Below are 26378 nucleotides of genomic sequence, written 5' to 3'. Positions count from 1 at the left end.
AGGTTTGAAAAGTGATTCTCTTTTGGCTTATGAAACAGGTTTCCCTAAAGGTTCTGTTAGGTGATGTAATCACAGTGAACATGCGGCAGTGCAGTCCTAAGAGAGAAAATAATCTCTTAATTCTAAACAAAACTATCTCAGGAAAGTTTAGTCACTTGCCCAAAGATACCCCAGCTAGGAGTTGGTACAGTTTCAACCAGGTCTGACTTCAAGGATATAAAATTAGTAAATTTGGTTTATTTATTATCAAACACTTAAGTCAGGCACCCAAGATTTACTCCCCCTCAACATTTCTCTACATTATTGAAAGGTTTTGATATCTTTCCTCTCCATTTTCTTTTCAGATGAACTATGTAATCATTTTATCAATTTCCTCAAAACTGGCGTGTTGACCAGTGTTGCATTAAGGGTATACATTAAATTTAAGAAACATGAAATCTGAAGAGTTGGAGTTTTCAGCAATATCACATCAATACGTCTCTCAGGTACCTCATTGCATTTTGCGGTTTCCTTCTTGTGTAGGTGTTTGTGTCTCTTGTTTAGGTGTTTTGGTTTGCTTGCTTTTTTTTTCCTTTTTTTCCTTCAGTGATGAGTGGGATCTTTTCTTTCTCGTATTTTGGTTGACTACAGTTAACACTGAATTGTGTGTATTCATTTGTGTTCCTTTTTATTAGCTACAATAGTTTTCATTTTTAAAAAAATTTTAAATGTTTATTTATTTTTGAGAGAAAGAAAGAGACAGAATGTGAGCAGAGGAGGAGCAGAGAGAGAGGGAGATACAGAATCTGAAGCAGGCTCCAGGCTCTGAGCTGTGAGCATAGAGCCCTACGTGGGGCTTGAACTCGTGAACCATGAGATCAGGAGATCATGACCTGAGCCGAAGTCGGACACTTAACCGACTGAGCCACCCCGGGGCCCAAGCTACAATAGTTTTCTAATTGATTTTATGAGGGTTTCCAAATAGACAATGGTGTATCTGTGACAGTTTCTTCTCCTAATTTCTACTATTTCTTATCTATCTTTTTCTTGTTTCACTGAATTGGGTAAAACTTCTAGAACAGTGTTAAATATTGATGATATAGTAATTATAAGAAATAGCTCTCTTCTTTTTTTCTTTTACTGTACTGGGATTATTTTTAGTATTTTGCCTTCAAGTCAATGAGGATGTGTGTATATGTGTTAAACTGTGATAAAATATAGAAATAGAGGGATAATGCAGTTTAGTAGAAATCCTACTTGACTTTGGCACTTTTGTTTTTGTTTTTAATTTAATTGATTAATTTATTTTGACTTTGGCACTTCGGCAGTCTTTAGTTTTCAGTATCTTCACGGGCAATTTAATGAGGAATTAGAAAAAGGTATATGGACCCCAAACCTTGCTGCTATTATAGCTCCGAAATTGAACACATAAATTTTAGGAAGATTTTCAACAAATGGTGCAATATATTATCGCCTAATTAACTTTAAAATTCAGTTCACTTCCCTAAGCATCTCAGTCCTCTGAGGTAAAATTATAATTGGCTTTTCCTAATTAAATTTATACCACACTCCATTATTTTTCATTATACATGCTATTTCCACCTCCCCCTAGAATGTATAGGTTTCCAGACTGGTACTACAGAAAGTCAAACTTGGAGTTAATCTGGAAAAAGCTCTTGAACCCAGTGCCCTAGAACCCATGGATTTCTGCTGTAGAAATGGAAGACTTGGTTCTGACTGTTCTCAAATCCTGAGCTCTTGATGACATTGTGGTCAAGTTTGGCCATAAGACTATAAGGAACTGTGATTTTTCTGAAGTTAAAAATACGTAGCCTTGTCCATCAGAGGATGAATGGATAAAGAAAATGTGATGTATGTAGGGACAGCTGGGTGGCTCAGTCAATCGTGTGTCCAACTCTTGATTTTGGCTCAGGTCACGATCTCATGGTTGTGAGATGAAGCCCCGTGATGGGCTCTCTGCTGAGTGTGGAGCCTGCTTGGGTTTCTCTCTGCCTCCTTCACTTTGTCTGCCCTTTCCCCACTCATTCTGTCTTTTTCTTTCTCTCTCACAATAAATAAATAAACAACAACAACAAAAAGAAAATGTGATGTATGTATATGTGTGTGTATATATAATAAAATTTTATTCAGCCATAAAAAGAATGAAATCTTGCAATTTGTGACAACATGGATGAATCTTGAGGACTAAGTAAGATAAGTCAGAGAAAGACAAACAGCATATGATATCACTTATATGTGGAGTCTTAAAAAATTTTTTGATAACTACAGATTATTGGTTGCCAGAGACAGGGGTGAAATGGCTGAAGGTGGCTAAAAGATACAACTCCCAGCTATACAATAAATAAGTCAGGGGGTGTAATGGGCAGCATTTGACTTCCCTAAGCATCTCAGTAGTTAACAATATTGTGTTGCATATTTGAAAGATTTGAAAGTTGCTGAGAGACCAGATTTTAAAAGTTCTCATCACAAGAAAAAAATTTTGTAGCCATGTGTGGTGTTGAGTGTTGTTATTGTGATGATCATTTTGCAATATATGCAAATATCAAATTATTATATTACATACCTGAAACTAACATAATGTTATATGTCAATTATACCTCAATTTAAGACAAATATAGACTTACAGTATTGGATACATGTCATCATACATTTGTCAAAACCCACAGAATGTACAAAATCAAGGGTGGACCTTATTATGAACTACGGAACCTGGGTGATAACAACATGTAAACACCGGTTCACTGATTGTAACAAATGTACCACTCTGGTGTGGGGTATGGATAGTGGGGGAGGTGCATGTGGGGTGGTGGGGTGTATATGGGAAATCTCTATAGCTCTACTCACTTTTTCTGTGAAACTAAAACTGCTTTAAAAAAATAAGTCTCTTAAAAAATGTATGAAACCTATAATGTTATATGTCGATTATACCTAATTAATAACGAGAAAAGAGAACACACACACACAGCCCGTATGCACTTAATAACCCCCAAACATTACCCTGATGCCATGCCCAGCGAGCCCATGGACTGCAGCAGGGCTTCCGTTGAATGCCTAGCACCTTCTCACAGGACATCTTCTGGGTCATGGTGGAGGACTCTGAGTTCAACAGGGCTAATTTCTCAGGACAGCTCTCTGCTCCCTCTCTGTCTTGCTGCATCTCTCTCCTTCTCTTTCTTCTATTCTTGCACTTTCTGTGCACATCATTCTTCCCATAATGAGAGATCTGAGGAGGGTCTTTCTCTAAAATAACCTGACCCCTAAATTCAGAGGTACCTCACGAGGGTCCTTTCCACATTCCCTTCAAAAAGTTCACTTACCATCAATTAGTTATATCACGGTGCCTGAAAGTAACAAAAATCCTCATCTTCCTGGAATATTCTACATTGGATGTTTCAAAACCCGCCCCTTTGCTGAAAATCCGGAAAATTATCATATGAACATTAAGCATTGACAAGAATAAATGAGTGGCAGGGAACACAAGACTCACACCAGAATAGGCCCCACTGTGTAGTTGAGGGTATCATTTGCTACATCATATAACGTGTCCTGTATGGGGATCCACAGAAATATCTGGAACAAATCTCCAGAGTTGGTTATTTTTAACTCAAGTATGTTTCGAATTCCATAGTTTTGTTTTCCTCTTGACTTTGGCTGCCAGGGAACTCAGAAGCAAGTATGAAGGGCTCAGCTTTCAGAAATATTGGACCATCCGGCATGCATTGTGAATATCTATATCCCTGGGGGTTTTTTTCCTTTTTTTTTTTTTTACTTTATATTCCCTTTCCTCTTATTTCCTAGTCCATTTATGTGGTATGAATTCTTGCATGTCCCCCCAAGATATATATTGAAAGGAAAGAATNCGAGGATCTCTGATGAGACAGATGAAAAGTTTGCAGGCACCTGAATCTCACCTTGAGTGCCCGCTGCTCTCCCTCACTTTCTAACGACTATAGGAGAGGAGGCTGGAAGTGAACAAATTGCAAGGGAACAGAAATAACTCAATATCCAAGCTCTGTCTCATATATGCAGAACTGGCTACATATTTGAGAAGCCTAGTGTGTATGTGGGGAGTCCCTTATTCAAAAGTATTAAGAATTGCAAGATTGTGGCAACAGAGCACTAAACCCAGCATGAGGTCCTGAGGTCCCACTCAAGTGCAGGTCCCTTTATGACTGCACAGATTGCAAACTCATGAAACTAGCCTCACATACGCGTTCGTGGTCTCTTACTCTTTGTGAGCAAAGAAAGCTGAATAGGGCTGATACAAATGATTGTTACTGTAATGTAGGGTCATTGGATAGAACTTTCTGCTATGATGGGAATGGTTTGTATTTATGCTGCCTAATACATAGCCATTAACTACCTATGACTATTGAGCACTTAAAAGGTGTCCAGTGTGATTTGAAATTCAAGTGGTTTTACTGAAGATTTGTACTTTATTTAATTTTAATTAACATAGACTTAAATAGTTGCATGAGGGTGTGGCTAATGGCTGCCATATTGGACATAGAAGTTGAATGAATCAAGCAAGGATTCACAATAAAGAAACTAGGTCCAAGGGCGCTTGGGTGGCTTAGTCGGTTAAGCCTCCGACTTTTGCTTAGGTCACGATCTCTCGGTTCGTGGTTCGAGCCCCGCATCGGGATCTGTGCTCTCAACTAGCTCAGAGCCTGGAGCCTGTTTCAGATTCTGTGTCTCCCTTTCTCTCTGACCCTCCCCTGCTCACGCTGTCTCTCTCTCCTAGAAATAAATAAAACACTGAAAAAAAAATTTAAAAAAACAAAGAAACTAGGTCCATATAGAAAGAATTTGTAACAATGAAGTTTGTAACAATTTGTGACAATGAAAAGCAAACAATGCCTTTTGTAATGAACTGTTTTATGCAACTAACAACAGCTAAGTTTGCATGTTATCCCAGTGGAAATTTGCAGCATAGCTTTGAAACTTCTAAATAGAACAAAAAATTTCTTTAAGATACAGAACTGTGAAACTTGGAGCAGATCCCTGCCTCCAAAATTTCCCAAGGAGAGAGTTTCCATGGCAACGGAGGATCCATCCAAATGTAATTAAAAGTGAGTGACTAGGGTATCTATATTGTTCAGTTCTAGTACATTTTACCTTTAATTATATTTTTCTAAGCCACTGATGTGCTAAAATGTCAGATGGTATTTGTTCAGGACTGAGGCTGAAAAGTCACTGTCGGAAGAAAGAAAAGAGGACACAGTCATTTTGAAGGAACATTAGGAATTCTGCAGAGACAATTAAACAAAAAGAAAAGATGTATTCTTTTCCTGTTCTTTGGAATTCCTTCAAGTAGTGATGAGAAGGCTGGCCATTATTTTAGGGTTTCCCATTTCTTAGGATCACATTTCTCTGTCGAGGACCCCTGCCGGGCCNTGAGAAACTGACAGAGGAGTCCTCACAGACACTAGGAAACATTAACCATCACTGTCGTCTGGTTTAAAGTTAATGCCAAGAAATTCGTTTGGTTGTCTATGATATTTGCGACAATAACAACAAAGACTTTGTCATTTAAAAAAATTATACAAGGAAATACCAGTTGTATGAGTGAATGAAAAGAGTGTAGAAAAATGTTCGTGTGTTTTGTTTTAGTTGTAAATCACATGTCCCTGAGTGGTGAATGAAAACGCCAGTTGTTAAAATGAACTAATNCCAAAATCATTCTCAAAAGAAAATACTGTTAATGACTTAAATAACAATTGTCTGGGTTTAGGATGTGGAGCTAATCCAGCTGTGCGGGGCCATGGAAGATACCGGTGGCAAATGAGATGGAAGGGAGGAAGGAAGGAGGGAAGGAAAGAAGGAAGGAAGGAAGGAAGGAAGGAAGGAAGGAAGGAAGGAAGGAAGGAAGAGAGGGAGGGACGGCGGAAGAGACAGAGGAAGGAAGGGAGGGGATAATGAAACTTTGAGTTGGTTTGAGGGGACAATTGATATCTATCTTAAGTCTTTCATTGGGGTTCACAGGGTAGAATCCATAGTCACTTAGTTGCTTTCTTATTTACCACAGGGCAGCAGTACTTGGGGCCATCTTTAGTTTGTATCGGTCAGCCATAAGGGTGGCAAAAGTTGGACAATTTGGGTAGTGAGTTGGGGCGCCTGGGTGGCTCAGTTGGTTAAGTGTCAGCTGCAGCTCAGGTCATGATCTCACAGTTTGTGGGTTCAAGCCCCAAATTGGTCTCTGTACTGACAACTCAGAGCCTGGAGCCTGCTGTGAATTCTGCGTCTCCCTCTCTCTCTGCCCCTACCCCCCTTACCCCCCATGCTCTGTCTCACTCTGTCGCTCTAAAATAAATAAATGTTAAAAAAATTTTTTTTTAAAGTTTGGGTAGCGAGTGTTATGGGCATCACGTATGTTAAAGGAAAAGTCCTGACTTACTTCAGTGATTCTCAGCAAGAAAGGGGTGGAATACAAATTTCAATGGAAGAAAGTTCCTCAATTTCCAGATTGGGAGAAATACCTTTTTTTTCTATACATATCCACACACAGATTTTGATGCAGTAAATTTTTGCTAATGGAACCACATTGTACCTGCAAAGGACAGGAGGCAGGGAAAATGCTGAGGCAGTTTCCATTCTTTTCTTCTTAAACATCTACCTTACACGTAGAACACCACCCCAGCCTCACTCCTCTATTTGTGTCTTTTGAGACAAATGTTTCTGAAGCATCCAAACCTATTCTTGTGGCATGCCTCACAATGGGGACTTGGCCAATTGCTGTCCTAGGCCAGGTTCAGGATGCTTCTGGCAAGAACACCACACAGGCGACACGGGCTGCTTCCCACTGCACCACAGCAGGGACCGTAATGGGTTTCGTCTGTGGTGGGTGGTGCTGAGTTCTATGGTTTGGTGCAGTTAGCGTCAGCCAGGTCTTTCCACTGAAAAGCTAACCGTTTCCCTTAACAATGAAGAAGTGCTTTGTGGAATGATACATGGAGACCATGTGAAAGACCCATTTCCTCCTAACACTGTTACCTGATGGTCTTAGCATTCATTGCTGATCCTTGCCTGATTCTACTTTTATGTAAAAAATTGCAAAATGATGACTTCCTTATTCTATCAGTCTTTCTATATTTATTAACTAGTGTCCTCCTATTTAAAAAAAAACTGAAGCACCTTGGTGGCTCAGTTGGTTGAATGTCCGACTTCTGACTTTGGCTCAAGTCATGATCCCAGGATCTTGGGATGGAGCCCTGTGTCAGGCTCCATGCTGACAGTGCAGAGCCTGCTTGGGATTCTCTCTCTCTCTCTCTCTCTCTCCTTCTGCCTCTCTCCTCCCCTGCTTATGCACATACTCTCTCTCTCTCTCTGGGGAAAAAAAAAGGTGATTCCTCCCTTATTTTTAGTGACATTTTAATGTATCACTATGGATTCTTGGATTCAGTTTTTTTGACCTCGTTTTTTGTTAGATGTCATACCCCTTGTCCTATATTTACTAAACTCGTGACCTGTGAAACACTAATCTTATGAAATGTTCTGAGAAAAAAAAGCTTTCTATGGTCAAATAATTTAGAGACAGAATGCATCTACCATGTCTCTTGAAGTTGCATAATGTAGATTAAAATGTTGAAGATTCCAAGGAGTTCTACAGTAGGAAACATGCTTAACTTTGTTTAACCAGGTGTTTCTCAGATGTATTTGATCATGAAATTCTTTTTTCCTACTTAACACAGACTTAGTACTTGGTAAAATACATTTGGGGATCCACTGGCCAAGAGCCAAACTTGCCAGTTAAATGTTTCAATAAACCATCAGTAATATGAAACAAAGCTAATTAATGATGGTAGCTCCATGTTTACTTGTTCAACAAACTCTACGATTAAAGCAATTATTCTACTATGATTCTATGCATAAGGCCAACTCAGGATACCATTGAGGAAAAAGAGGTCAAGAACGACCCTGAAGTAAGAAAGGTTCCTTTAAAAGAATAAAAATAACTATAAAAGAAAATATCAGTACATTGACTTCTTTCAAATTAAGGGCTTGGGTCAAGAGACTCCCACAGGCATGAAGCTTGGCAAGCTTCAGACTCGGATGGTATATCTGCATATACATATATAGAAAATATAAAGAACTTCAAATATACAAGAAAAAGACAGACAGCACATTTAAACAATGGGAATAAGACCTGAACAGGTATTTCACAAAAACGGATCCCTGATGGCCAATAAGCATGTGAATATTATTGACCTTAGAGAAAAGCAAAGTCAAACCCACAATGACATACCACTACACACCCACCAGAATGACTCAAATGAAAAACACTGACAGCGCTAGGTATGTGTGGGGGTGTGTGGAGTTGGTAGATACTCTGAGGCACCGCCTGGATCTCCTTTCAATAAAGTGATTGTTGCCTCAGTTGCTGACAGTGCTGACAGCCTCCATCTTTAATTTTTCAGAGACTGTCTAGGCTGCATCTCATCCAAGGTCATAGTGACTGATGGATGGAGGATTAGCCAACTTGACCCAACTGGGGCCCTCTGACAATTAGAGGGCCACTCTAATTCCCCACCCCTCTCCCAGGTTGTTGTTGGCCGCACACTGCAGCTCACCTTCTTCCTCTGTCCAATCTTACTTTCCCCCACAGAAGCTGATCCGGTGATGCTGCCGGATGTATAAGAAAGTTCTCAGCAGCTTTATTCATAAGGGACTCAAATTGGGAAAAACACAAATGTCACAAATGTCCTTTAACTGTAGATTGTATAAATAAAGTATGTTCGTAAACAAGAACACTATATACAATGGTAGGAAAAGAACAAACTACAGCTTGTATGAACAGCAAGGGTGGATCTCAACAGACATAGTGCTGAGCAGAAGAAATCTAGACACATGAGAGTACACACTATATGATTTAATTTATATGAAGTTCAAGAAGGCAAAAATAATGTATGGTGAAAGAAGTCAAGGGGCGCCTGGGTGGCTCAGTCGGTTAAGTGTCCGGTGTTGGCCCAGGTCATGATCTGACAGTTTGTGAGTTTGAGCCCCGTGTCAGGCTCTGAGCTGTCAGTAGAGCCCACTTTGGATCCTGTGTCTCCCTTTCTCTCTACTTCTCCTCTGCTCACGCTCTGTCTCTCTCTCCTTCAAAAATAAATAAACATTAAAAAAAAAAAAAAAGAAGTCAGAACAGTAGTTACCGCTGGGGTGCAAGTATTGACTGAGAAGGAGCATGAAGGAGCCCTTGGGGTGACAGGGATGTTCTGTATCTTGATGTGGTTGGTGGCTACATACGTAAAAGTCCACTGAAGTCTACACACAAATTTGGGGCATTTTATTATAGGTATGTTTATGGGTCTGTTAAAAAAACAAACAAACCTCAAACTATAGTAAATTCTTCATTAGCCCATTGCAGAAACCGTTTTATAGACTATTTGCTTTGGTTAAGGTAGGACGGTGACCTATGATTTTGTCATTGTCTGGGAAGAGTGGCGCTGGCAGTAAGGCCAGTAGCTAGGTGGGCCTGATGAGTGCAGTGACTAGCTTGTCTGCAGCAGAAAAAACAGACAAGTCAACTTTGGGGCTTGTGGTCTCATGGGGGAAGAGAGGGACCCTCCATGTTTCACGCTCCTCATCTGATCAGAACAGCTCCTCAGAGATCTACCCACCAGATCTCATCGGCTGCTTCTTAATTACCAAAGTCCTCTGAGAGACAGTCTCTATGGGGAGGAAGATCATCTCATTTCATGGGCCTGTTAGAATAGTCCGTAAACCAAACAGTTAATCAGGAACCAGGTAAATGCAGCGAACTGATAGTAAATCAACTGTCCCCAGAGACTTAACCTGCTTTGTTACTGACAATTATGAACAAACTTCATAAATCAAAAAAAACAAAACAAAAACAAAAAAACAACCCAAACTCAAATCAGGTATTTACTATGTTTTAAATTAATTTTATTAATTTGTTGTAATCAGCCTTGACTAAGAGAAGTTAAGCAGGTAACAAGACTCAACCTCCCATCCCCTCACTGCAGATGGCAGAATAGCTTCTAGAATCTACCTGTGGAAGAATACTCTGTCGAACTGATGGTTTATCATTTAATGAAGGCCAATCAATATCCTCTGAAAACTGTGCTGGAATGGTACGTTTGGGAAATGTACTTGGGAATTGACCTGGGAATACAGTTTGGGAAATATTCCATATGGGTATTTGGGAAATTATTTCGCTTTAATCAGAAAAACTAAATTTAACTTATGCCTATGTAATATTCAGTACATACAAGCATAATTAGTTCCTGCCTTTCTGGTTAGTATCATAGTAGATAAGGACTTCCTGCCTGTCTGTGGGGCACTGGACATTTTTTCTAGATATAGTAGTACATACGATAGTAGGGGAGGAATTAAAATCAAGATAAAAGAGAAAAAAGAGTACTCACTGAAATTTTTAGATTGGGATCATAATTCTCTAAGTAGGGAGATAGTATGGGATATAATTTATAATAATGTGTGGTAGGCATCTTTTTCAGGTAGCACTCAATGATCCTTGCCTCCTGGTATTCTCACCTACATTAGCAGAGTTTTCCAATGAAATAGACCAATAAGATGTATGTATATACTTACGAATGTATGTATGCATATGTCATCTATTTATATAGAAAGACACTTGTTATATGGAATTGGCTTATGAGATTATGGAGGTTGGCAGTTCCCAAGACTTGCGGGTGAGTCAGCAAGCTGAAGGCCCAGAAAAGCCAATAATGCAGTGCCAGTCTGAGCCTGGGGGCTGAGAACCAGGAGAGCCAATGGTATGATCCCAGTCTGAAGGCTGGCAGACTCAAGGCCTAGGAAGAGCCAATGTTTCAGTTTGATCCTGAAGTCAGGGAAAAGCCAATATTCTAGTTCAAAGTGCAGTTCGGCAGGAAGATTTCACTTTTATTTGGAGGAAGGTCAGCCTTTTTTGTATTATTCAGGTCTTCAATAGATTGGAAGAAGACCATCCCCGTTAGGGAGGGCAATCTTGCTTTACTCGGTCTGCCAATTTAAATGTTAATTTCACCCAAAGATGGGTTCGTAGAAACACCTAGAATAACGTTTGACCAAATCTCTAGGCATCCCATGGCCCTGTCACACTGACACATAAAATTAACCATCCTGAGACTCTGGTGTGATCTCTTGAGTGTGGGCTGAACCTAGTGTCTGGTTTTTAACTAAGCAAATAGGGGGAAATGGAGAGGTTTCACTTCTGAGATAAAAACACAAGACTGTAACTCTATTTGCTCCTACGCCTCTCTTGCCCTCACTTGCCAGTTAGGATGAAGCCAGCTGCCACATTGTGAGCTGCCCTGTGGTGAGGCCCATATGGGCAGCCTCCGGCCGACCGCCAACAAGGGAGTCAGGGCCTCACTGTAACAGACCTAGAGAAACTGAATCCTGCCCACAACCACTGAAGGAGCCTTGCGGTAGATCTACGCCGAGTGAAGCCTTCAGATGACTGAAAGCCCAGCCCGCAGCTTGACTGCAAACTTGTGTGTGACCAGAGCCATGCCTAGACTCTTGCCCCACAGAAACTGAGAGATAATAAAGGTTTGTTGTTTTAAGCTTCTAAGTTTTGGGGTCATTTGTTACACAGCAATAGGTAACTAATACAGACTGTGTAAATGAACCGAAACATAGTGAATAATGAAGCAAATGAAATAAATCAAGGGGAAACATACTCAGACTTTACTTCCAAGAAAGGTGTTTCTTGGACGCTTCCGTCTCTGTTTGGCTCCCAGGAGGAAGGCTGTGGGAGTTCAGATTAAAGCCCCTTCAGCTGCGTGCAGGCTGCCCAAGTGGTACCTCCAGGATGAAGGCCGGGGCCTCTCTGCTCTTCCCTCTTCTCCCTTGTGAAGTGAGATGAGTCTGAAGGCAGCCCCCCAGGAGTGTCCTCCTCCTGTGAGCTGCCTCCACTTCCCCCAGGCAGGCCCTGGGAGGATGGCCCAGGGGAGCACCGTGATGGGCGCTGGATCAAACTCGCTTCTCCTCTTCGGTTCTTCTCACTAGTAGAGGCAAGATTCAGGATTTGGATCCAGCCTTCAGGATAGATGTAGACAGAGGACTTTGGTTTGCTTCTGCTTCTAGGCTCTTCGCACAGACCTGAGTCTGCTGGGGTTCAGGAGGTGCCCCACAGCTCTGCACTGCCACTTTAAAATGAAAGCTCCTGGGGCGTGCGGGTGGCTCAGTCGGTTAAGCGTCTGACTTCAGTGCAGGTCATGATCTCATGGTTTGAGTTTGAGCCTGTGTCGGGCTCTGTGTGGACAGCTCAGAGCCCAGAGCCTGCTTTAGATTCTGTGTCTCCCTCTTTCTACCCTCCCCCACTCGCACTCTGTCTCAAAAGTAAATAAACATTTACACAATTAAAAATTAAAAAAAAAACAAAAACAAACTGAAAGCTCCAGGGGTGCCTGGGTGGCTCAGTCGGTTGAGCGTCTGACTCTTCTTTTTTTTTAATTTTTTGTAATGTTTATTTATTTTTGCGAGAGAGAGAGAGAGGGGGAGAAGGAGAGATAGAGACAGTGAGTGAGTGGAGGAGAGGCAGAGAGAGAGAGAGGAAGACACAGAATTTGAAGCAGGCTCTGAGCTGTCAGCACAGAGCCCCATGTGGGCTTGAACTCACGAACTCTGAAATTATGACCTGAGGTGAGGTCAAACGCTTAACTGACTGAGCCAGTCAGGTGCCCTGAGCATCCGTCTCTTGATATCGGCTCAGGCCATGATCCCAGGGTTAGGGGATTAAGCCCCGAGTTGGGCTTCAGGCGGAGCCTGCTTAAGATTCTCTTTCTCTCTCCCTCTGCCCCCGCCCCACTCATGCTCTTTCTCTCTAAAAGAAGAAAAAATTAAAAAATAAAAACGAAATCTCTAGCAAGTAATTGCCATTCCCTCACCCTGGTGTTTTAGGGTGTGTATGCGTGTGTGCGTATGTGTGTGCGCTCGTGCACATGTCATTGTGTGAGGCTGGTTCACACGCGCTTATGTCCCCCTTGGGGAGGATGTGGTGAGGATCAAGGATAGGATTCAGGGATTCCTAGATATTTTGGACAACGTTCTCTCAATGCCCCTGCTAACTCACCATTTCCTGGTGTGGGCTGAGGTCAAGGATACTCATGAGTCAGCGTTTATTGGCCAAGGGAATATCTGTACTACAGCTCCCTGTCCCTCTCAGCTTTGCTGGTGTCCCCAGACTAGCACCGTGACCCCAGTGCCTCCCTCCCAGGAGCCAGCCCCCCGCAGGTCCCACGGTGTGCCTGAGAGTTTCCTGCGGAAGGAGACGCACCCTGTACGCAGCCCAGCCCCGGATCCCTGCTGCACTGTCATCCACTCCCGTCCCTCACAGACTCCTCCAAGTCCCTGGGACGGACTCATTCAGGCTGGTCACACTGGCCTCGGGAAGAAAGAATAGAATCAGCGACAGCCACTATGGGCTGGGCCTGGGACTTTGGCGTGGCCCGGGCTATTGGGATTCTGGTATGTGAAAGCAGGGAAAAAAAGAAATTAATTACTAGTATTTTTTTTTTTTTTGCCAGGGGGCAAATCTGTATCGCCTTGACATAAAGGAAAAGGCGTGAAGAGAGACTCGTACTATAGACCCAATGTCTGTGTCCCTTCAAAATTCAGATGTTAAAACCTAACCCCCAGGAGGCCTTTAGGAGGAGATGAAGTCACAAGGGTGGAGGCCGCAGGAATGGGATTAGACACCTTCCAGAAGACACCCGAGTGCTGCCTTCTCTCTTCTGTCGTGGAAGGACACAGTGAGCAGTCAGCGCGGTGGGGAGTGGACCCTGGCCAGACACCAAATCTGCCAGCCTTGACCCTGATCTCTGAGCGGCCAGAACTGTGTGGAATACGTGTTTGTTGTATTAGCTACCCGGTTTATGCCATTGTGTTAGAGCAGCCTGAGTGGGGTGAGCCAGTGACGAGGTCTTTGACACCAGGGGTTATGTGTGGATCCCCCCACCCCCACCCCGTGTACTGCCACATGTGAGAGTGACCCTCCACGAGTAATTGCTGACTAAAGGTGGAATGAGTGGACACCATTCAAGAAGAATAAACAATGGCGCCTGGGTGGCTCGGTCGGTCAAGTGTCCCACTTCGGCTCAGGCCATGATCTCCTGGTTGGTGAGTTCAAGCCCTGCGTCGGGCTCTGTGCGGACAGCTCAGAGCCTGGAGCCTGCTTTGAATTCTGTGCCTCCTTCTCTCTCTGCCCCTCCCCTGTTCTCTCTCTTTCTCTATCTCAGAAATAAACATTAAAAAGTAATTTAAAAGAAGGAAAAAAGAAAAAGAAGAAATTATCTAAATTTAGAATCTTGGCTCTGTATTTCAACTCGCCACTTTATTAACGTAACCTTGGGTGACTCATTTTTAGTGCCTACAGCCAGTTTCTCAAAGTAACACGGAGTTATTAATTCCTCTACGCGCGCNGAGAGACACAGAATCCCAAGCAGGCTTCAGGCTCTGAGCTGTCAGCACAGAGACCAACGAGGGGCTCGAACTCATGAACCATGAGATCATGACTTGAGCCGGAGTCGGATGCTTATCTGACTGAGCCACCCAGGCACCCAGATATCTGATTCTTTTTTAAAGATAAAAATGTAAATCGTACCCCAAATACTGTCAATGTAAAAATTGTAATCATATGATAAAACAATAAAATCTTTCATACTTCTGAGTCTTTGAAATGGGAAGAATCTGTAAAAAAATTCCCATAAACCAAACCAAGTGTCATTCCTTCAGTTTCTTTTTTCTTAATTTGTGTGTACTAAATAGGTCTTTGTATTTGAGCTTCCAAGTTGATAGTGTTCTACCTTTTTCTTCACTAATAAGTCTTGGAAGAATCCTAGAAGGCAACATGAAGACCACTATTCTAAGAAAGTATCAAAAGAAATACTACATTATCTTACCTGGAAAAGCAGCACAGATTAGATTAAAAAGCTAATACCTTGGGGCACCTGGGTGGTTCAGTTGGTTATTAAGCATCTGACTTTGGCTCAGGTCATGATCTCACGGTTCGTGAGCTTAAGCCCCACATCGGGTGAAGCCCGCTTCTTTCTCTCTCTCTCTCTCTCTCTACCCCTCCTTTACTGTGCCCTCTCTCTCAATCCTCCCCTCCCCCCAAACACCCAATATCTCAAAGAGAAAAACAAAAACCAGAAAGACGTTAATATTAAGAAATGTGAAACCAGTGTATCCATTTAACAAATGGAGTGCTACTACGGTTCACTAGTATTTACATGTAACATATATTTTGAACATTAAGAAAAGGTTAGCAGCTCTTTTAGGGAACTTGTGATCATTCTGTCTGCTTCATAGGATCCAGGGGTTCCAAAGAACCCAAAGAAGAATCCGATGGGTTCCAAACTGGGTGGCACTTTATTCCTCCAGCTATCTAGATTTCCATTCACGGCCCTCCAGCAATCAGCAAATAGTACAACTTGGGAGAATTTCAAAATACTGCTTTTCAGCCATAAAGAAATTCTCCCAATTGAAAGTAGAATTTGGTAGGTTTAATTATTTTATAAAAGCTTCAAGGGAGATTATGAGGCTAGCCAGCACATATTTATTTATTGTGCTAAAATCTAAGTGCCTTTTCCTTTAAATATTTGAGATTCTATCTACAGTGCCTCCGTTATATTCATTCAGATTATTCTTATATTCTAAAACAATGAAGCCTCTAAACTGGTGGAATGTTGCCAGAGGATTTCAACAGAGTTTGAAGGCAACATAACCAAAAGGCATAGTTTAAATTGGCTTAGGGAATGAATGGGCTCCTTATCAGAGCAGCTGAAGGCTGTACATAATTAACAGCCTCTGTCAACACTCACAGGGCCCCATATAGAACAGGCAGGCCGAGAGCCCTACGGAGTGCACCCTCTGGCTTCGGGCACCCCCAAATCCACAAGACCTCAACAAAAAGACAGCCCCAAGCTCTCACTAGAAGGACACGGATACATTTTAGGTATACTAGCAGGACCACAGAGCAACTGCTAATTAATTACCTGGAATAATTGTGTTCACATTAGCATTGATACTTCAAATTAGCTAGATATCCTCAAAAATATAAAACACGATTTATGGAGACAAGTTTATATTTGTAATTACTGATTTTCTTTTATTTTTTAAAATTGTATTTATTTATCTTGAGAGAGAGAGAGTGTGCAGGAGGAGCAGAAAGAGAGAGAATCCCAAGCAGACTCCACATTATCAGCAGAGCCCATCTCAGGGCTCGAACTCACAAACTGTGAGATCATGATTCGAGCCGACATCAAGGGTCAGTCGCTTAACTAACTGTGCCACCCAGGCACCTCTGTAATTACTGATTTTAAAGTCTTTCTTGTGTTACTAATTTTAAAGGGTATGAAAATGGTCTATTAACCTCCCTTTTTTTATGATGCATTGTCCATTTAATTCAGCTTGGATATTTCTATATCAAGAGTATTAAATTCATTCTATGGCAGTTCTTAGTTGTTTTCATATATATTGAACACATTTCCCTCTCGAACCTGTACAAAAACCAAACCAAACCAAACCAATCCAGAGGAAGTTTCATTAAATAAATTTATTTGTTAAAATAATTTAACTCCAAATACAACTGTTGAATTTGCATTGAGTTATAACTACAATCCATGTTTTAATCGAAATGTCAAGGTTTAACAACTGACATTGTTACAAAACAATAAACTGCTGTTCAATTTTAAATGGTCAGTTGTATTAGAGCTCAACAATGAACTGTGAACTATATCTCTGGGAAACCCCAAATCAATAATGATAAGTCTGTTTCCAAAACCCACTGCAGTCATTCTTGAAACCCTGATCAAGATTTAATAGATGCACAATGACACGTTAATTAAAAAAAAAAAAAAAGACCCCCATAGTCTCAAACATTTGATTGGCTAAGGAGACAGGTAAAGCTTACCAGCGAGAACACAAGGCTAGTGAGAAGAACAACTAAAACCCAAAACAAACCAACGAAAAACCAACAGCAACAAACGAAATCAGCACTTTCACATTCAGACATACACGGACAACATTCCCATCAGAAAACTCCTGAAAACACACAGCAGACATCCTTAGGCAACATTTCTTTACAAAGAAAAGCATAAAATATCAGTAGTTTTTCCACAGAAGAGTGACGGCAATTCTAGCACTTAGTCAAAAGTTCAGTTCTAATTCTACGAACCAAAGGAGAAGATCACCGGAGCACCTTTCAATAGTTGAAGGAAGATTTTACATAACGTTTTTGATCCGATGCTGGCGTGTTTGGTGTAAATTGAACAAAATGAAAGGCATCCGTTACCATCACTATCACAGCTTGAAAAAGAACCCCCCCTTCCCAAAAGCTGCAACATAAAAGCAAAAAGAGGGGAAAAAAAGAACTTAAACATCGCTGCCTGTGTTAAAAGGAATACAGAGGAAAAGCTTATCACAAACAGCTAAAGAAAAAGTGGGTCTTTGGATCAAACCATAACATTTTTAAGGCATGTTAGAAAAACGTCCACTTATCTAGGTGCTAGTCTGATCAGGGCATAAAATAAATAGCGACACAAGGTCACCAGCTTTTCTCTGTGGCCACTATGATTTGTGTGCCAGCAAATTTAATCCTCCTGTTCTTAAGCTTGTTATTCACATCTCAACACACACATTCATTCAGACTGAGTTATATTCATACGAGATGAAACACCGACAGTAAGAGCACAAGAGGGTTCCCATGTTTCTGGACATCTTTGATGCTTTGTCACTAAATATGAAGGGCTGTGTGCAAACACTGATCAGGCAGTCAAATCAGTTCTTGTTAACATCTTTACAGAGAAAGCCCACCTTACTGTCTGACGCAAACACTGGGGATGAAAATCTCGATTTTTAAGTCATCTTTTCTACCTTACATTTTGCCACCCTTCTCATATTTAACTTCTTTCTCTTGTCTGCATGGCAATCCGTAAGGGAAAACTGGAGAGTCTTTACAGGCGTTATTAATATGTGCTCTTAGTGGTCTGTTAAATATGGAACTCTAAAAAAACAATCATTCTGAGAAGTTAGACGCTTCAAGTCTCAACCGATTCAGTAACAAATATTTCTATTTTTCAGTAGATAAATCGTACTTCTTGAATCTGATTTCTCTAAATGTTTGAAGTCAAATCAGCTGTTACAACATGCGGAAATCTGTTTCAGTAAAATTGGTTAGAACTTTCCATCCTGGAAACAAGGTGCTTTGCAATTGGGGGTTATACAAAAAAAACAAAACAAAACAAAACAAAAAAAAACCAACCTTGAGGAATGCAAATATTCACAATTCAAAGATTTTTAACAATCACAGCCTGGTTGGACCCACTGATCTCTGTTTGCTCATCTATGAAAAGTACTACCCACCTTTCTGCTATTGGCTGAGCTTAACGCCAGCTCACTAAACACTTGGGGGCTACCAATGATTTCAGAAAGTGTCAAAAACATGCAAATAATTGAAAAAAATGTTTTTGACACGCTATCTTCTGCAGTGGGGATGCTCAGTGTAGGCAATGATCTCTGACTTGTGCCAAATTCTCAGGAACAAGAGACACACATGCGCACGCAAACACACACTCCTCTCTCAGGTACCCACAGAAGACCAGAGGTTACTTGCACAAGTGTGTGAAAGCAACAAAGTGTGGGGGTGGGGGGGCAGGACGCGGATCGCAGGCTCAGTGGTATTGCAGTTCTGAAGGCCAAATGTATCCCCAGAGGATTCGCTCAAGATACTCTCTCCAGCATTTACAACTCTGAAGTTTGTCCAAAACCCTTCTGCACTTGATTGTAAAACTTATGAATAGGTTTTTCCTGTGCCATTAGTCATGCAAATGGTAAATACTTCACGGTGATGAAAACCAAAAATGTCAGAGCTTGAGCACCTTTTCAAAATAAAATATTCTCTCTAGCTTTATTCGCCACTTCAGTAATCAGGGCAAAATTGTTATAAGAAAATCTTTATATAATTCCCCAGGAAAATTAAAGATCAAAGGGTTGGTGTTTTTCTTTTTTGTCCCTTACCTTCCACTCTATAATTTATGTTCTACTTTTAAGCCCAAATTATTTCACATGGTTATTCAATTTTTAAATGCCTGCAATAAAGCTCTGCTGCAGCAAACTGGATTTCGAAAGCAGGTTAGCCAAGAATCACACCACAACCAGAGCCCTTAAAGGCAAGATTTGTTGCTTTAACGAACGCAAAAATGCAAGATGTGTGTACTGTCCTGTGAGGTTTCTGCAAACAGAACACGTGGATGCAACATGGCTTCATTTTCCTTACACGATGGTACTAGTTAATCTACCAGGACGCTTCTTGTGAGTAAGGCGAAGCAATCTTTCCATCACATTGCTTTCTTCTAGTCAATTAAGACCATCCCTGCTTTGTTAACAGAGGTGTAGGTTTGGGGTTTTCATTGGGATCAAACCCTTGTGAGAGCCTCCATTTTCTGCGGCAAAGCAGGTGACTTAACACATTCTAAAGCCAGACCGTATTCTTCCACAACCTGTTCTTGTTTTTTTTTTTTTTTTTTTTTTTTTTTTTGCTCTATCAAGGATCGATGCACGAGTTAGTTCTGCATCACACATTAGGATAACATCTACAATTAAGCATCAATTTTGAGGAACAGAAATACGTCAGCTGAGGAAAGAATCTCTCCCTGTAATGCGGTTGGCGGGTCAGCTGCTATGATCTGACTTGATGGAATACATTGGTTAGAAGCACTATCTCAAGTCTGGAAATGTCAGTACTCTCGTAGGAAAATATTTCTCCTTTACTTATTACTTTTTCTTTTTTTCTTTTTTTCTCCTTAAAGAAGACAAAATATTTTAACTGCAAGTGGTCATCGGGATTCTTCTGGTTTCTCTCTCAAGATTACTTTTAATGTATACAATAGTTGCTTCTGTCCCCTCGGTGACAGTGCCACCACAGCTTCCGAGGGAGGTCACCCTGTAGACTGGCTGGCTGTGCCTTCAAGTTGCAGGTGCGCACAGGAGGCTGAGGCCGATGGTGAAAACTGTAGTCGCTGAACCCAAATGGTAGTCGGAGATCTCAACTGACAGTCGCTTGCTGGACGCTGAAGGAGGGCGGCCGTTTCACTGCAGAGTCACAGCACGTGTCCCGCGGAGCCCGCGGTCGGGCCGACGACGCCGGTCGGGGGCGGCCAGGTCCGAAGGCTACTGTATGTTACATGCGGAACAGCACGGGTCGTCTTTGTCGGGCTGCGCGGCGTAGTTCATCTGCCTCACGATTTCTGCAAAGAGTTCGTCCACCATCGTTTTGCTCTTGGCGGAAGTCTCCATGAAGGGGCAGCCCCACTCTTCGGCGAGGGCTCTGCCTTCGTTGGAGGACACTTCTCTCTCGCTTTCCAGGTCCACTTTGTTCCCCACCAAGATGACCGGCACTTTCTCATACCTACGAGAGAGCAGACGGAGCACAGGCATGGTAAACGTTGGAACAAGGTTTAATGGCTGAAACGCATTCTATCCGTTTTCATTCTGTTCTACTGCAAACACTCTGTGGTGGCGCCACACGGTATCTGCCCCGCTTGGCTTGACATCTACCGGGGGCGTTTAGAAGCTGCTCTCATGGTGGACCCTATCCGGGCTTTTTGAAATGAGGCTTTAAATTAGTCAATCCCACATCTTTGAAAATCAGTTTACCTTTCCAGAGATGTTTGGAAAATTCTTCTCAGAACCTCAGAATAAATCCTGTTGGGTGGGTGAATTTAACTTAACTTTTTCCATTCTAAGAGATGCTTACTCAAAATTTCAGTTGATGAGGTAATAGCTCTACTGACTGAGTAAGCAAACGATTTATAGTGGTCAGCGTTTTACTCCGCTCCGTAAATATACAAACTGGTCATGTTGGAACCGTTCCTAAGTAAGACAAAAGATAGCAGAAATCATTCGGGTGGAAACTGTCAAATACAGTACATTCTATCCCTTTATAAAACTATTCTACACTAGCCAGTTGGTAGACATCATGGTTCTTTTCAGCGCGACAAGGAGTAAACATTTCAATCATTAGCTTTATTTGATGCCATCTCTTCTTTTCCTTCCAAGCCAGCACAAGTACGCCACAGGCCAAATGTCTGGGCCTCTTCCTTCCCAGTGTTGAAACCTAAGCCCCACTGTGACTGTATTTAAGAGGTTGGGGCCTTTGGCCAGTGATGAGATCACGGATGGGATTATTGCCCTTGTGTATAGAAAAGAGATAGGATGGGGAGTGCTCCCTTGCCCCTATCCTGTGTGAGGACTCAGCAAACAGAGGAGTCCATGAAAGAGAGAAGCGGGCCCTCCCCAGACACAGAATCTGGCAGAGGCTTGATCTTGGACTTCCCGCCTCCCAACTGTGAGAAATAAGTTCCTGTTGTTTAAGCCCCATATTCTGTGGTATTTTTGTTACAGCAGCCAGACAGACAAAGACAAGGGGTCTGTGAGTTATGACATCTGGAAAAAGCTAGATTAATAAGGATAACAAACGCTGTGAAAAGAACAAAGAAAAAAGGTCCTAAATCATTTTGGTACCAAAAGCTGATCGATGCTCTTCACAATGGTTATTCACAGTGCGAAGATACACGGTGCTACTCTGCATAGACAGTTATTTACTAATTTTGTTCATGTTTGTTGTTGCTAATATGTTTTCCTAAGGCTATCATTTTTAACATCATTTGTTTTTTAAAGTTTTTTAAGTTTATTTATTTATTTAAGCAAGAGAGTGCAAGCAGGGGAGAGGTGGAGAGACGGGGGTAGAGAGAGAGAGAATCCCAAGCAGATTCTGTGCTGTTAGCACAATAGCCCGATGGGGCTTCGATCTCACGAACCATGACATCATGACATGAACCAAAATCAAGAGTCGGATGCGTAATCACTTGAGCCACCCAGGTGCCCTAAACATCATTTTAAAAGCTTCTCGTGATTTTGGTATAAATCAGTGTATGTGTGTGTCTGCGCGCGTGTGCATACCTTCCCCTAGGCAGAACGCATCTCTAATTTACAAAGGAAGCAAACCTCACACTCGTACACAAGGATAACACACGTTACTGGATGCAGCGGGATTCATACAGAGTTTTTATCATTCAGGAAACCGAGTGCTGGGCAGGTGGTTCATATTAGTGAGACTCCTTCCACGGCCTCCTCACTCTGTGAACACGGTTCTCTCCCCTCCCCCAAACTTGCAAAGCCAACTATATTCCCCATAGCGTCTCACTCTTGCCTTTGGCACTCGGGCAAACTTCGAATGGTTTCAACACGAGGGCCTGCCCCTACCAGCAGCCACTCAGCAATCTGAAACATAAAAACAACTTCAAAAGGTGCGGGCATAACCGTATCAACGGTAACTCTGGAACTCGGGTGTTCTTTTGCAGGAAATGGATTTGGACAAACTCCACTGTGTATCAGTGGCTTTATGTGAATTTACTGTGGCCCAACTGTGCCTTGTGCTTTGTAGCCGCAGATCATACCGAGAGCCATGGATGTGCGACACAAGAGTGTTTCGCATCTTCTAGGGCTCTTACCTGCAAACAGTTCCACGAACTCCGTGGCCTCTGCAATGACAAACGGCAGCAAGACGGAGCTGCGTCACAAATGCTGTGTGTCAGCTGCTTTGCATGCGAACCCTCTTGACCTGCTGTGCAGAAAGCCTGGCAGGCGCAGCCCAGTCCTTCCTGGACAGTGTCGCTTCCTAATTTACGTTACGTGCAAGCATGTGACTGCATTTCATTTTTTCCTACGAGAGTATATACACCGCGGCGCTACTTTAAATCACTTTGGTTGGCAGGGAAAGAAATAAATGTGAATACAATTCCGAAAAATGTATTGGTTGAATTTAATTGGGTTAAAACTTAATTTCAATCTCTGTGGACCACCCTTAACAAGGAAAGGGATGGCATCATTTCTATTCTTAGTTAGGCAGTAAATATTTTAGAGACTAGGTTTTTAGTTTAAATAAAGTATGAAGTCCTGTTTTATAGGTAAAGAAATATTTCCACACTTCTAATTAAAAGCTACAGCTATGTGGATTTTCAAAACCTGTAAACATATCATATCACTAGCAGTTGTATAACGCTGTTTGAATCGAGAATCCGAATAAATGTTGCCAACAGATTCTCAAAAGGGCAACGAACACTGCAAACCTAAGTCTGTATGTAACAGCACTTAGTGACCGTCACGTGAAGATGACAATTTAGTAGCAGAGAACCTGGCCATTTTATTACTGTCTGGATGGTCAGTGGTCTTTTCTAAGACCAAGATGCTAAAGATTCTAGAGAAATTCAGACCGACGTCCTCAGGAGACTTTCAGAGGTCTTCAGGGAACACACGTATTCTCTACATCTTGGGAGGGCAGAGGGTAAGAAACTGTGTCTCTTGCTGGTAACATTAATACACGACACAGCAGAAAAGACTGGAAACTAGGATTTGGAGGCTCAGCCTCCAGCCCAGCCACTGAGGCTACAAGACTGAGCAAACCTGTCACCCTTCTCCTGTGTTTCACTCCCTTGTCGGTAAAAAGGGAGGAAGAGGATCTGTTCCCACTGAACACGCAGGTTGCTGTAAAGCCCATGGAATGCCCTAGAAAGGCTGGAGGGCTGGGTAAACGCGGTGGGGGTGGTGCTTCTTTCCCGTCCTGCCTGCCTGCTGCTGAGGACGCGGCTTCTCTAAGTGTCAGAAGCGGGAGACACTGATGAACGGAGGTGAGGACTCCCGGGCAGGAGAGACTGACCCCGAGTCCAGGAGAGCAGCAGCCACCGGGTCCGGCCCTCGCCTTCTCCAGTCCCCCGGGCTGAGCATGAGCGTTAAGAGGAGCAAGCAAAGCGGAAACCTTCTCCAGATTCGGCCACCTGTTGCGGAAGGGAGGGCGAGGCTGGGCTGGGACGACAGAATGGGTCCCCTGAAGGGTTGGGGGGGGGACAATGTCTGGGGAAACCTGGATCCTCTTCAGGGAGGTGGGTGACAAGGCAAAGGGGGAGAAGGCAAAAAGCCCTGTGTTGACACAAGAGAGGGTGCGCTGGGAAACCCTTCTCCCTGCCGCAGCGGGGGCGTGGGGAAAACCGACCAGTGACGCCCGCGGCTCCCAGGACCCCGTCCCCGAACAGCATCTAGCTAGTTCTGTGAATTTAGAAAACTAACTTCAGCTCTTGGTTCCCAGTTTCTTGAACTATAAAGTGAGCTGGACTGGGTCATTTCCAAGGGGGTTTTAAGATCCCAAGTTAAAAATCCAGACACAGTGGGCCATTCTCACCATCAGTATGTATCATTTACCAAGTGATGGCTGACAGCTTAGCTTGTTCTCAGCACAACACCCAACAGGATGATTTTTTTTTTAATGTTTATTTTTGAGAGAGGGAGAGAGAGAGAGAGAGAGAGAGCAAGAGAGCAGAGCACACATGAGCAAGCACGAGTGGGGGAGGGTCAGAGAGGAGACACAGAATTCAAAGCAGGCTCCAGGCTCAGCTATCAGTACAGAGCCTGATGCGGAGCTCTAACCCATGAACCATGGGTCATGGCCTGAGCTGAAATCAAGAGTCAGACACTTGGCGGACTCAGCCATCCAGGCACCCTTCCTTGGTATTTCCTTTAAGAGCATGACCACAGTTACAGATATGCAGCTCAAATAATTTTATTTTTGTGTATAGCCTGCAGACAAACAATTGTTTTATTGACATGATTTTTATATTGTTTATTGTATTCATGAGCATGATTCCACAACATATTGATAAATAAAACTAGTTCTTTATTTTTTAATGTTTACTTTTGAGACACACACACAGCAAGCAGGGGAGGGGCAGAGAGAGAAGGAAACACAGAATCCGAAGCAGGCTCCAGGCTCTGAGCTGCCAGCACAGAGCCTGATGTGGGGCTCGAACTCATGAATGGTGAGATCATGACCTGAGCTGAAGTCAGACGCTTAACTGACTGAGCCACCCAGGCACCCCAAACTAGTTCTTTTAAATAGCTCTGCCTAATGCACTGAATAGATCATCAGAAACCCAGGCTTGAGAATCACTTAGCTGTAGCACGCTGATAGGCTTCTCCATGATGTGGCTTCGTAACAAGTTCAAAACATTTGATGCTTTCCAATGGATTCCAGGGTTTTCAATGGCTTTCCAATGGTCTCATGTTTTCTCTCTCCCTCTCTTTTTTTTTTTTCTGGTAACTGTCCTGATGTGTCTGTAAGCATATGTATATGTGTATGTATATTTTATTTGTGGTCATGTCTAAACTTGGCCAACTGCCAAAATAACTTGAGAATTAAAAAAGTACTGATCCCCTCGCCCTACTCCAGAGCTACTAAATCTGAATTTGTGGGATCAGAGACCCCCAGAGAGCCTTTTAAAAATATATATCTATGTGTGTAAGTTCAGAAGACTAATTGTGAGGTTCAGCAGGGGTTTGAGGTCACTGGCCTACTCTACTGCTTCGTGACCTCAAACCATATTGTGTTGATATGATTAATGGTTTTCCATTGCAGCAAATCCAGAAACAATCTCTTCTTCCCTTCATTTAGTCATCAGTGATGAGCTATAGACAGAAACCACTACGGTCAGTGCCTTTAGCTTCCTTGGGAGGGTGCTGTATTGCAGCGTATTCAAAGAAGGCCATGCTGGGGTGCTTGGGTGGCTCAGTCGGTTAAGTGTCTGACTCTTGATTGCAGCTCAGGGGATGATCCCACCTGGTTTGTGAGACTGAGCCTTGCATGGGATTCTCCCTCTCCCTCTCTCTCTGCCCCTCCCCTGCTCTCTCTCAAGATAAATAAATAAACATTAAAAAAAAAAAAGCAGGCCATGCTTTGCGTGAATTTTATCATGCTGCATTCTTCTTAGTCACTTTTCACAAGCAGGTTGAAGTACAATTCTCTCTGAATTCAGGAATGGCAATCAGAAAGATTTTTATAGGTCCCTTTACTCAACCTCCCACCCATGTTAAAAATCTTATCTGCCCAGAGAGTCTCAAGGCAAAATGTCAAATCACTCGATGCTCCAACCACTTCCATGGCAACCTCACCCAATGGCTATATTTGAACGTCATTAGTGATGTGGGGCTTATACCTCAAACAACCCATTCTGTCCCTTCTGTCAGTTCTGTTAAACGTTAGTGTTAAAAAGTCAGTGTTTGGCACAAAAACGGACACATAGACCAATGGAACAGAATTGAGAACTCAGAAGTGGACCTAAAAGTATACAGCCAACTCATCTTTGACAAAGCAGGAAAGAGTATCCAATGGAAGAAAGACAGCCTTTTTAACAGATGGTGTTGGGAGAACTGGACAGCAACATGCAGAAGAATGAAACTAGATCACTTTCTCACACCATGCACAAAAATAAACTCAAAATGGATAAAGGACCTGAACGTGAGACAGGAAACTATCAACACCCTAGAGGAGAAAGCAGGAAACA

General features: G+C 42.5%; 1 protein-coding gene and 1 long non-coding RNA gene across 2 annotated transcripts in view; one reads left to right on the top strand and one right to left on the bottom strand.

Moving 5' to 3' along the window:
• The first annotated feature begins 361 nt into the window (after positions 1 to 361).
• Positions 362 to 14379, top strand: LOC144223190 (uncharacterized). Its single transcript, XR_013332617.1, has 4 exons — positions 362 to 485; positions 9987 to 10094; positions 11260 to 11535; positions 13515 to 14379. It is a non-coding gene; the product is annotated as an uncharacterized LOC144223190 (long non-coding RNA).
• Positions 14380 to 16528: 2149 nt separating this feature from the next.
• The window catches only part of RAP2A (RAP2A, member of RAS oncogene family), a 34060-nt gene continuing 24210 nt past the window's right edge, over positions 16529 to 26378 (bottom strand). The window contains exon 2 of the mRNA XM_077753870.1: positions 16529 to 20395. Within this exon, the coding sequence (XP_077609996.1) occupies positions 20158 to 20395 (238 nt within the window). The 3' untranslated portion in view covers positions 16529 to 20157. The remainder of the gene's footprint in view (positions 20396 to 26378) is intronic.

This window comes from Crocuta crocuta, unplaced genomic scaffold, assembly GCF_008692635.1.
Source record: "Crocuta crocuta isolate KB4526 unplaced genomic scaffold, BGI_CrCroc_1.0 scaffold31, whole genome shotgun sequence".
In the NCBI taxonomy this organism is placed as follows: domain Eukaryota; kingdom Metazoa; phylum Chordata; class Mammalia; order Carnivora; family Hyaenidae; genus Crocuta; species Crocuta crocuta.
This window is presented reverse-complemented; position numbering and strand designations above follow the sequence as displayed.